Raw genomic sequence first — 13,026 nt, 5'->3', positions numbered from 1 at the left:
AGTAAACGTCACATCTGGAAAAGAATCAAGATGCAATGTTACAAGATTGTCTAAACCAGTAATGCCCACATTGTTTTGGCTTGTGAGTTACTTTTAAAATGACAAGACAAACTGATGCACATCCATTATATCCTCCTGAGACCCAGCATGCATTTTTGTCCTCTGTAGGGGACAAGAGTTTCACAGCTTTACATAAAAAAAGAAAACACTGTTCACTGTAAAGGACAATCCATAAAAAAAGAATGTAAGTAAGTAAATGTATCTGGAAAAAAAAAACGCCAAAACTTTTACATACTGGGTCTAAGAAGGATATATTAAGATGAGATGAGATAAGGTAAGGTAAGGTAAGGTAAGGTAAGGTAAGGTAAGGTAAGGTAAGGTAAGATAAGATAAGATAAGATAAGATAAGATAAGATAAGATAAGATAAGATAAGATAAGATAAGATAAGATCCAATCCTGGCAGGAGCAGCAACAACACTGTCATTTAACCCACATGATAACCTCCAATTTTTTTTGAAAGTTTTTTTATTTAAATTAATATTTTAAATAGTGGTGTGTGTGCTTTGGCGTATCCTAGTGGTGATATGTTGTTGTAGTGTATCCGACAACTGGCTTGCATACTACGCCACACCAAAAAATAATTTCACCAGCTGCCACTGTTGTCAAAGTCATCCAGAAATTTTCCAGACCGGTGCTGACATCAGTAAAATAATCAACAAACTCCGCCCTTCGCACATATTGTAGCTTAGTTTGGCATCAGTCCAGCTGATGTCATCATGTCTATTCATGTGCTGATGTCAGCATATCAATTGTCTCTATATTTGTGCCAAGTTTGAAGTAAATTAAAACAAAATTGATGTTTTTATAGACAGTTGAAATGTTGCCCTTTATAAGGAAATGGGAGAAGAAAAAAGATTTTAAAAATTCACAAAAATGTGAACCTTGACCTACTGTTCCCAAAATGTAATCATATCTATTCTGGGTCACTGGTAAGCTATAAACCAAATTTGGTCTGAATTCAACCAAGAGTTTTGCTGTTACAGATGTGAATTTGCCCAAATAAAGAAAATGGGGGGAAAAAAAAAAAAGATTTTAAAAATTCATAAAAAATTTAAACTTTGACCAACTGTTCCCAAAATGTAATGAGATCTATTCTGTGTCACTGGCAATATATAAACCCAATTTGGTATGAATTCAACCAATAGTTTTGCTGCTAAAGTGTTAACAAACAAACAAACAAACAAACCAAACCAAAAACGATACCCCTTGCCTCCCCTTTGGGGGGGGGTTGGTAACTCTTCAGCCAAAGTGACACCAAGTCACACACATGACAACATGGGGTTGCCTGAAATTCAAATGGAGTCGCCTGAAATTTCTATTTATTGATAAATAAAAACGTACTAATAAAAAATATATGATGAGTTGACAGAAACAATCCGAATCCATAAAAGACATGACAAAATGTGAAGCTGAAACTGAAGCACTGTGGTACTGTTTATCTTTCAAATGTTCATTGTGGTCAGTTTCAGATGCTGCAGCTCTTTCATAATTCATAGTTTGAGTTCTTGTTTGTTCAGTATTAATTGTCAGCCTTGGAAATCCAAGCTGGACTGACTGTACATATCCTGACCAAGGAAAATCAAATTCTCACTTTGTGCAGTAATCTACACCTGGCTTTTCTGCCTCCGTCCATAATAATATACATTATATACAGACTAAATGTCGTCTAAAATGACTGATTATTTGCAGCATAGTATAGCAAACTATTACATGATCAAAAACAAAATAGTTTTAGTGGAAAAAAAAGTCTCAGTTTTTAATGTCTGGGGTTACCAGAAGTTTGTGATGTTAAAATGGGGTCATGAACCAAAAAAGGTTGGGAACCACTGAGTTAATGTAATCCCTCTTTTTCCTCTCCCAAGTCTCCCTTCATCCCTCCATTCCTCTGTCCCTGTTGAGGAGGTGCAAATGTCCTCATGCCATCTGGTCAACGGTGCAACTGGGTCCCTGTAATGGGATCCTCAATCATCCGAACTCAGTCTCTACTTATAATAGACCTGTGTTTTCAGTGCTGTAACAAATGCAGAGCTGTCATTTTAGAGCTAGCAGAAAAAGTTACTGCCACAAAGTCAGAGCTGAGGTTATCCCATTTCCTGAAATAGTGTTGCCAGGTCTTTATTTAAATGAGGGCTTGTATGACAGTCTGGCTTTTATTTCTAATCTCCATTTCTTAAATGGCAGAAATTGTCATATTTAGTGTAAAAACTTTCCTGTTCGTAACTTTGAAGTACTGTAATATGCTTTTTGACAACGCAACTTCGTTTTTCAAAATAAGTGGCGCCAGGTACAACAAACCCCGCCCCTTGCATGTATTGTAGCTTATTTTGGCATCGATCCAGCTGATGTCGTCATGTCTATTCATGTGCTGAAGTCAGTGTAGACATAGACAACATAGACACATTTCAGCCATTATAAGTAAATAGAAAAAAAAAAAAAAGATTTTAAAAATTCATAAAAAATTTAAACTTTGACCTACTTTTCCCAAAATGTAATCACATCTATTCTGCATTACTGGCAATCGATAAACCTAATTTACTATGAATTCCACCAATAGTCTTTATTAGAATGTTAACAAAGAAACAAACCAAACCAAAAACAACACCCCTTGCCTCCCGTTTGGGGGGTGGGGTAATAACTCTACTGCCAAAGACACCAAGTCACACACATGACAAATCCTAACTTTACTAAAACACTGTAAAGTTGTGACAAACATATCAACCATCCCCACCTTTCTCTCCTGTGAAGAGTTGATGTTATCCCTTGTTGAGCCGCATTATTTAATAAATTCCCATTATGTAATAAAAGTTCAAAATGTAATAAGAATGTCACGTCATCTTGTAATAAAGCCGCATTATGTAATAAACTGACACATTTTGTAATAAACTACCTCAGTGCATTATGTAGTAAATTTTTTCACATTATGTAGTAAGTTATTACAATTTGAGAAATTTATTACAAAATGCACTTGACAAATTTTTATTTTCAGGGAAATGTAATAACATGGTCCATTTCCAAGATCATAAGATACTGTATCAGACACAACTGACACGACAATATAATAACAATGTGCTAAATTAATTTTTAAACTGTGTGGTTAAAGTTCTGATTACATTACCTGTAGCTCTTGTGACTAATTTCTTCTAAATTGCTCTGAAATTATATTAATTTAGATTGTTATTACATAATGAACCATGTTATTACTTTTTTTTTTTTAAATAAAAATGTGTCAAGTTCATTTTGTAATACATTTCTCAAATTGTAATAACTTACTACATAATGTGAAAAAATTTACTACACAATGCATTGAGGTTGTTTATTACAAAATGCATCAGTTTATTACATAATGCGGCTTTATTACAAGATGACGTGACGTTCTTATTACATTTTGAACTTTTATTACATAATGGGAATTTATTACATAATGCGGCTCAACATCCCTCCTTCAATTAAACTTCATATATTTGTTATATGCGTTTTCATTTAAGTTTCATGTGCTTAAATGAAACTACGGAATATTCTATTGAGCAGTTTTGTTTTTATTAATAATTAAAGTCTACCACCCTTAGATTTTGTCATTATTTTATCACCCAGGCCTGTTATCATACTGACTTGTTTTTCTCTGTGACATCCCATAAAGCTAAAAGAAGCTCTTTAGTATGTGTTTGCATGAATGCCACCTGTTCACACTCAGGCTTGTGTTCATTGGTAGACAGATAGAAGTCAGACAGATCGAAATACAGGGTGTCCCATAAGTCTCCATACATAGGAGACATAATACATATGGTTCAAATATGTCTTTCTTTATATTTCTTCTTTATACACTGAACAAAAATATAAACGCACCACTTTTGTTTTTGCTCCCATTTTTCATGAGCTGAACTCAAAGATCTAAAACTTTTTCTGTGTACACACAAGGTTTATTTCTCTCAAATATTGTTCACAAATGTGTCTAAATTTGTGTTAGTGAACACTTCTTCTTTGCTGAGATAATCCATCCACCTCACAGGTGTGGCATATCAAGATGCTGATTAGACAGCATGATTTTTGCACAGGTGTGCCTTAGGCTGGCCACAATAAAAGGCCACTCTAAAATGTGCAGTTTTATCACAGCACAATACCACAGATGTCACAAGTTTTGAGGGAATATGCAATTGGCATGCTGACTTCAGGAATCTCCACCAGAGCTTTTGCCTGTGAATTGAATGTTCATTTCTCTACCACAAGACATCTCCAAAGCTGTTTCAGAGAATTCATGAAGAAGACTGTGCGAGGAAAATGGTGGTCACACCAAATACTGACTGGTTTTCTGACCCCCCCTGGACCACCCAATACAGTAAAAGTGCACATTTTAGAGTGGCCTTTTATTGTGGCCAGCCTAAGTCACACCTGTGCAATAATCCTGCTGTCTAATCAGCATCTTGATATGCCACACCTGTGAGGTGGATGGATTATCTCAGCAAAGGACAAAGGAGAAGTGCTCACTAACACAGATTTAGACAAATTTATGAACAATATTTGAGAGAAACAGGCCTTTTGTGTACATAGAAAAAGTTTTAGATCTTTGAGTTCAGCTCATGAAAAATGGGAGCAAAAACAAAAGTGGTGCGTTTATATTTTTGTTCAGTGTAGTTCTTCAACAGTGGAGGACACGCATTGAAACGTGTTCCCGACAAAATGGCAGTCATACAGAGCATATTATATAAATAAAAATGGTTTATGTCAAGAAACGTTTATTTTTCCTATGTATGGAGACTTATGGGACACCCTGTATAAACACTAAACTTTCCTGGAATTGTTCCAAAACCACCCATTAATCTGATTGCATGTCTGTGTTTTTAACACTTTTTCTCACCTATATCGTACGCCAAGAAGTCAGAAGAAAAGCACTTGGCTCCGTTGCTTAGCGACGTGTCATTGTGAGTATTTCCCCCAAAGATCAGCACCGTGCCACTCAGCAGCACCGCAGAGTGGAGGTATCGCGCCAAGCCGCTCTCCTTAAGAATCAACCTGCGCACACACAGAAGAGAATGATCAGCAGAGTGAGACGTACAAGGGCGGAGTTAAACCTGTGTGTGTGTGATTGTGTGTCCGTGGTGTTGCGTTATTGATGGCGTCTGTCTGTGTGTGTGACCTGGCCTGTGGTGACTGCCCTTCATACCAACTGTTCCTTCACAAGCTCCCACAAACTCACAAAACACTCCACGCAGACATCATAGGAGGTCTCAGTCTGTGGGGTGACCTCTGTGAGGTCAAAGGTCACATAGTGAAGACCAACTGTGGTGACCGACTTTGACTCTCCATCACTGGCTCCATTAGTTCTTTATATATCAGTGTACATATCATCCATACATGTCTTGGATCAGCCTTGTGTCATGGTGCGAACAGACCCCTCCCTCAAACTATATTAATGACGATCACCTGCCAGCACCGCACCTGGAGCAGATCTCAGTCAGAGCTCCATATAAGGGGCTCCTGTGCTTCAGGGCAGTGCTGGAACATTCTGCTGTCTCTACAGATCTCCCACAGTCCATCACAGCTCCACATGGACTCCTGCCACAGTACTACAGACTCTGACTTTCATCCACAGGTTTTATGGTTCCCTGTTCATGTTTAGTTTTATGTTAATAATCCCCTTTTCTCCCTTCAGCGCTGAGTATTTGAGTCCATTCTTTTGCTCAGTCTTGACATCTTGGATCTTTACATAAAGGTCCAAGGGAATAACATTTTCATACAGCCCTATGCTAATACAGCCTTGTGCTAATACAAAGCTAAATGACTGTTGTGTGGAGAAGGAGCAGGATTAAATAAGTTTACACTTCCTCCCACTCCATTTCAAATACTGTTAGCCTCAGAGCATAATTGCCTAACTCACACACAAATGGATAAAACAATGAAAACAATAATGACAAATGTTATAATCTATATTATAAAAGCCAAGTGGCCTCTGTGCGTGTGTGTGTGTGTGTGTGTGTGTGTGTGTGTGTGTGCGTGTGTCTCGATTCACACAAAATCTGACAAGAGCTGACTGCTGCAGTTTGGCATACTTATGTATTTTTGGCCAAAGAACAGACTAGCAAAAACGACAAGTTGATAGGACTAATATTTTGGGTGATATTAGTAATTCTGGAATTATGATCATATTGCTATGGCCAGAACACTTTTGTGGTGACTGCTGGACAAATGCGGTACAGCATGCACAAATTCACAAAAACAGCATAGAAACTACCACATCTAGAACCCGTGGATCCCCATGGGTCAAAACCCTAGTATAATTTCATATTGGGATAAATATCATATTGATTATTAATATTGACAATATGATTTTGACTGAACTATATCATGAGACTTTGCTTTAAGTCAGGGGTGTCAAACTCATTTTAGTTCAGGGGCCACGTTCAACCCAATATGATCTGAAGTGGACTGGACCATGTAATGGCTAAATTACTTATATCCATATATATTCATATACAGGGTGGGGAAGCAAAATTTACAATGAACATTTAGTTGTTTTTTCTCAGCAGGCACTACGTCAATTGTTTTGAAACCAAACATATATTGATGTCATAATCATACCTAACACTATTATCCATACCTTTTCACAAACTTTTGCCCATATGAGTAATCAGGAAAGCAAACGTCAAAGAGTGTGTGATTTGCTGAATGCACTCGTCACACCAAAGGAGATTTCAAAAATAGTTGGAGTGTCCATAAAGACTGTTTATAATGGAAAGAAGAGAATGACTATGAGCAAAACTATTAGGAGAAAGTCTGGAAGATACTATTAAAGAAGAATGGGAGAAGTTGTCACCCGAATATTTGAGGAACACTTGCGCAAGTTTCAGGAAGCGTGTGAAGGCAGTTATTGAGAAAGAAGGAGGACACATAGAATAAAAACATTTTCTATTATGTCAATTTTCTTGTGGCAAATAAATTCTCATGACTCTCAATAAAATAATTGGTCATACACTGTCTTTCAATCCCTGCCTCAAAATATTGTAAATTTTGCTTCCCCACCCTGTATATTTTCATAGATTTCATATATCATATAGGCTTCTAACTCTATTTCAGATATTTTCATGTCACTGTGTATAAAGCAGTTTTGACCTCTTTTGTGTTGTGTCCATGTGACAAACAGCCGTTTGTCACTTAAGTCCATCAACGAAAAGAGTCCCTGCAGGAACAACAGCCTTAAGAAGGTTCCGGCCTGGACCAAGGCAGGGAAATGTGTGGGGGAGCCAGGAGGTGTATTTTAGTGGTTTATGGGTTTAAATTTATCTTTCGTGTGTAGATTTGGAGTTTTTAGATATATAGCTTGGGTTTTAAATAGGTTATGGTTGTGGGTTTTAGTTATGGAGGTTTTAGATTCGTTTTAATAATTCATGTAGATTTGTAACTCCCCTGTGGAGCTGTAGTGGTTTTATCCAGTTAGCAAAACAGTATAAAAGGGCGTCCATTTTCATCACTTTGGTTCTGCTGCTGGAGAAGACACTGCTGCTCCAACCTCCATATGCACTTGCACTTTTTTTGGCATTTGAACTTTTTTAGCCTTTGCACTTTGTTGGAAATAGATATTATTGAAAATATTTTTTAAAAATTGTGGACCACGCCATCTCCTGCCTCTACCTAATCTCCTTCCTCGTTTCACTGACCTCCAACCACTAAACAGCCAGCCTATGTCACAGTCCAGAGTAGAAGGCCAAACCAACATTTATCACAGGGGTCTTATTTCTAAGTTCCTGGCACTAACCAAAACACTTTCGACACCATAATTTTCTCATGGGAGACAGAAGACTACATTGTGATTTGTATTTTTGGGTTCAGACCGTCTCAGCCTTTTGTCTGAGGGGTATCTCTTTCTTGGAGCTCCAAATAAAGTGATTTCTTTTGACACTGAACGCTTGAACTGACCCTTCTTTATTGAAGACGAATTAGTAGAGTATTATTTTTCCATAACAACCAGTAAAGTAATAAAAGTGAAAACATTAAAATTACATTATAAAAATATTTACATAGGACTATACTTTAAAAAAATGTGAATAACATGAACCACAAACTTGAAATTTCTTAAGACCATACAATATTCAGACTTGTATGTGCTTGAGGATAGATTCTGTCCATTTGAATGTTATTTTGTTTATGTCTTGATTTGCTTTGTTTTTTTTTTCTTATTTTTCTTTGCATGTTCGAAATAAAATAAAAAATAAATAAATCTAAGTGCAATTTTAACAGTATTATATCTCAGCTTGCAGGTCATTTATATGTATATGTATATTACAACTTACAGATAACTGTGGATCGACAGATACGCAAAACATTTAGGAACACGCAGAATATTGTTAAAATGACACGTATTTCTCTTAAGACATTTCAGGTTGTTATATTTGTTCAGGTTAGTCATTTTTTTTTGTGAGGGTTAGTTTTGTTAAGGTAAACATTTTTAAGTAATTTCACTTTTTTTATACTAAACAAAGGGGAAAAATGTGAAGTTGTCATTATTTCTAGGTTATTATTATAGTATTTTACTGGTCTGACCCACTTGAGACCAAAATAGGGCTGTATGTAGAACCTGAACTAAAATGATTGATTTTTAATATCTTTACAAATTCATTCCACGGTCCAAACTGAACCCTTTGGTGGACCGGTTTTGGTCTGCATACCGAATGTTTGACACCCCAGGCTTAAGTGATGTAAATAGTGAAACAAAATAATACATACTACAAATGTCCGTCTGACCATGTGTGTACGTACAAGATTATTCCTGACCAAATAATGTCTAAACTCTAACACCCAAAACCAATCATAGGTCAATAAATCAATAAATACATAACTCCCTCTGAGGCGTTTGTGGTGTGAGCAGTGTAATTATCTGTAATTTAGTCTGAATAGCCAAAATGTTTTGAATAAGACACATTCATAGTCGGTGTATTTACATAGTGATACCACAGTACAATTAACTGTAATTGCTGTTACACTGCTTCTGTTATCATTAGGTTTTAGGACACAATTACACTTCATTAAGTTTTCTTTTCATTTTGCTGAATAAAATTAAGTGGGAGTCACATCAGTCTGGTGAGCCTTAATGAGAAAGTACAACCTGAGGCTGAACCTGTTGGAAACTACTAACACCCATCCATCATCGAGTAGGATTCAATCACAACCTGAACATACACAAGGAAGTCGGGGGTGGGGGTGGGGGGGTGCACATTAACCCATAAAGACCCAGTGCTACTTTTATGACAGCTCCCAAATTATTTTTTTCTGTATTTTTAACCTTTCTTATATGATTTATCATCATTTCTTAAAATATTTTTCTCTGTATTTTGCATTTTTTCAGTGAAAATCATGTATTTTCCGTATTTAATTCACTGATCTTGTAAATGTCTATGAAGACTAAAAAGATTAAAGTTAAAGGGTATTATATCAGAAACAGGAAAACTGAAGAAAATTTAGCTTTTTCAGCAATTGATATCCATCCATTTACTGTCATTGGGTTTTACTGGTGAATCAGTGTTGTAGAAGATGATGGTGTTTCCACAGTAACTACGGAGCCTCTGAACGTCCAAATGGGTCATATCTGATGACCATGAAAAGATGACAATTTGCATTTTACTCCAATTATTTACATGGATTGATAGGATTAGAGGATCAACAGGTATTAAACATTTTAGATCAGTGATTGATTTAGGTCAGTGGTGGATGTTTGGGTCTTTACGGTTAATAAGTAGCCAACTTTCACTGAATATTCCCTTCTTCGTATCAATCAATCAATTCAATTTTATTTAAATAGCGCCAGTTATTTCCATGTATTAATATGATTAATGGATCAACGGGTATTAAACATGTTAGATCAGTAGATGGTTTTGGTCGGCGGCTGTTTGGGTCTTTATGGGTCAAACTTTCTTAAATGATTTATCACCGTTTATTGTAACAGTATCCTCTCTATTTTGCATTTTTTCAGTGAAAATCACGTATTTTCCTGTATTTAATTCACTGATCTTCTAAACATTTATGAAAACTAAAAAGATTAAAGTTAAAGGGTATTATATCAGAAACAGGAAAACTGAAGAAAATTTAGCTTTTTCAGCAAATATATCATTAATGATATCCATCCATTTACTGTCATTGGGTTTTACTGGTGAATCACTGTTGTACAAGATGACGGTGTTTCCACGGTAACTACGGAGCCACTGAACGTCCAAATGGGTCATATCTGATGACCGTGAAAAGATGACACATTGCATTTTACACCGATTATTTACATGGATTGATAGGATTAGAGGATCAACAGGTGTTAAACATTTTAGATCAGTGATTAATTTAGGTCAACGGTGGATGTTTGGGTCTTTACGGTTTAATAAGTAGCCAACTTTCACTGAATATTCCCTTCTTCGTATCAATCAATCAATTCAGTTTTATTTATATAGCACCAATTATTTCCATGTATTGATAGGATTAATGGATCAACGGGTATTAAACATGTTAGATCAGTAGATGGTTTTGGTCGGCAGCGACTCTTTGGGTCTTTATGGGTTAAACTTTCTTAAATGATTTATCACCATTTATTGCAACAGTATTCTCTGTATTTTGCATTTTTTCAGTGAAAATCATGTATTTTCCTATATTTAATTCACTGATCAACTTAAAAGATTAACCCTTTCATGCACAGTGGTCACTCCAGTGGACAGTTATTCTCTAGCTGTTCTCTTGTATATTCATGGGTTTAGTTGTTTTAGTTCTATATCAGCCAACACAGTGGATGCTCATGCATCATCTCATACACTGACATTCCCTTAACTTTCCTGTTTGTTTATCTAAATCAATTACTAATTGTTATTAGACTGTAATTAACAGAGTTTTTTTTTTTAAACATTTTATTTTGCATATTGTCTAAGTGAGTAAAAACTAGTATTATAGTATGTTAAAATGTCAGAAAACATCAGCTTAGCAGCATTAACCTCCTGAGACCCAGGAAAGTGAAAATTTTAGCTTTTTTCCATTAAACAATTGTCTTGATTGGAAACCGCATAATGCCACAGTTTTTGTTTGTTTGTTTGTTTGTTTGTTTGTTTCCAGATACATTTTTTAAAATTATTTTTATTTTTTAATGGAATGTTCTATGCAATGGACAGCCAGTAAAACTATCAAACTTTTGTCCCCTACAGAGGACAAAAATGGGTCTCAGGAGGGTAAAAATGTTTTCATTTCATAGTTTTCACACAGTATGTCAGTAAATGCATGTTTCTGAGCTTCAAAAATTAAACGCATGGTGTTCAGCTGAGTGGACATTTGTGTAACTCCATGAAAAATAGGTTCATTAAAAAAAAAAAAAAAAAAAATCAATCACATTGTTTTTTTCATGCCTAGAGGAATAAAAACACTCAGGAAAAAAATCTTGATTATGGTTCTCATAATTCATGCATGAAAGGGTTAAAGTTGAGGGTATATCAGAAACACAACATAAACCCAGTGTGTCCATCCGCTGTCATTGATCCAACTCCATGGATTTTACTGGTGAGTCAATGTTTTCCACGTTCACTACAGTGCTCCTGAGCGTCCAAACGGGTCATATCTGATGACCATGAAAAGATAACAAACTGCATTTTACACCAATTATTCACATATATTGATAGGATTAGTGGATCATCAGGTATTGAACATTTTTGATAAGTAGATGGTTTTGTTCAGTGGGTGTTTGCGTCTCTATGGGTTACGCTGTGGCTGGAATAGAATAGCTGCAATACCCAGAGATGTTTCCGTTTGGGAATTTTGGAGGTCCGCAAACCTGACACCTGACTCCTACGACGAATTCCATCTGGAAAGCGACAGCAGCGGGTTGTGTGTTGAGTGTGTGCATGTGAGCATATGTCAGTGTATACGTGCGCATGAATAGTAAGTGAAGAGTGGTGGAGCATCCTGTTTCACTCATCCATCTGCCAGGGGTCACCTGAGGTCAGCCTCCTCATCACATCCTCCTATTCTCACACTTCTCTCATTTATCCAGCTCCATCGTATATTTTCTACCTACACAAAGAGTCTACATTCACTCCAGTGTTCATCCTGGTTATTAAAAAAGAAACCCTTCAGGACAATAATATCCCCTTTTGAATTTTTCAAGTTTCACCATCTTGTAACAAAGTCAAACTTTTTTATCCTCCTCCAAACAGATTCACTTTTTTTAAATATTACTGAGGCGGTGAAGCAGACTGGTTGTTCATTTTAGGGTTGTTTGTTTATACTCTACGTCAAAGTTACCTTGGGAGAGACAACGCTGGTTCTCATTAATTACTGACGCCGTGGTGGTCCTCCATAGTCCAATTTGTCTCAGCACAGTTTCACAATGAACTGAATATGTTTACACTTCTCATAATGGCATAAAAAAATCACAGCGAAGCATCTGGATATGACCAGGATGACAGCACACACACAGTCATAATTTCATCAGTAACAGAGAAAACACATCAACTAAATGTATAATATTAGTAAAATGTCAAACTTATTTTAGCTCGGGAGCTCAATGTGATCTCAATAGGGCTGGACCAGTACAATAATAGCATATCAGATTAGATTAGATTAAATTAGATTAGATTAGACTTTACTGATCCTACAATGACAAAATTCATTGGTTACGGCAGCAACAGATTAAAAGGCAAGGGAAAAAATGTGCATGCGTAAGGATAGTGGAAAAGGCACATAATAATAATAACCTATAAATAATGCCCTTGACTGTTAATATCTTCAGTGTAATTTTTTGCACTTCGCAAATTCATCCCATCGGCCAGATTGGACCATCTGGTGGGCCTGTTTTGGCCCATGGGTCATATATTTGACACCCTGCTCTAAAATAAACCCCATTAATGGACTTTTATGCATTTGCTAGTCTAGATAAATTAATATTAAAAATTACCCGGGATGAACCTCTCCAGGGTAAAGAAAGAAAGAAAGAAAGAAAGAAAGAAAGAAAGAAA

General features: G+C 36.2%; 1 protein-coding gene across 1 annotated transcript in view; it reads right to left on the bottom strand.

Annotated features, from left to right (window-relative positions):
- Positions 1 to 13,026, bottom strand: part of LOC115434149 (attractin-like protein 1) — a 765,420-nt gene that overhangs the window by 588,839 nt on the left and 163,555 nt on the right. The window contains exon 10 of the mRNA XM_030155899.1: positions 4,914 to 5,068. Coding sequence (XP_030011759.1) covers positions 4,914 to 5,068 — 155 coding nt within the window. The remainder of the gene's footprint in view (positions 1 to 4,913; positions 5,069 to 13,026) is intronic.

Source organism: Sphaeramia orbicularis, chromosome 15 (assembly GCF_902148855.1).
Source record: "Sphaeramia orbicularis chromosome 15, fSphaOr1.1, whole genome shotgun sequence".
Taxonomy (NCBI): Eukaryota; Metazoa; Chordata; class Actinopteri; order Kurtiformes; family Apogonidae; genus Sphaeramia; species Sphaeramia orbicularis.
The sequence above is the reverse complement of the archived record's forward strand: the minus strand, read 5'-3'. Positions and strand labels throughout refer to the sequence as shown.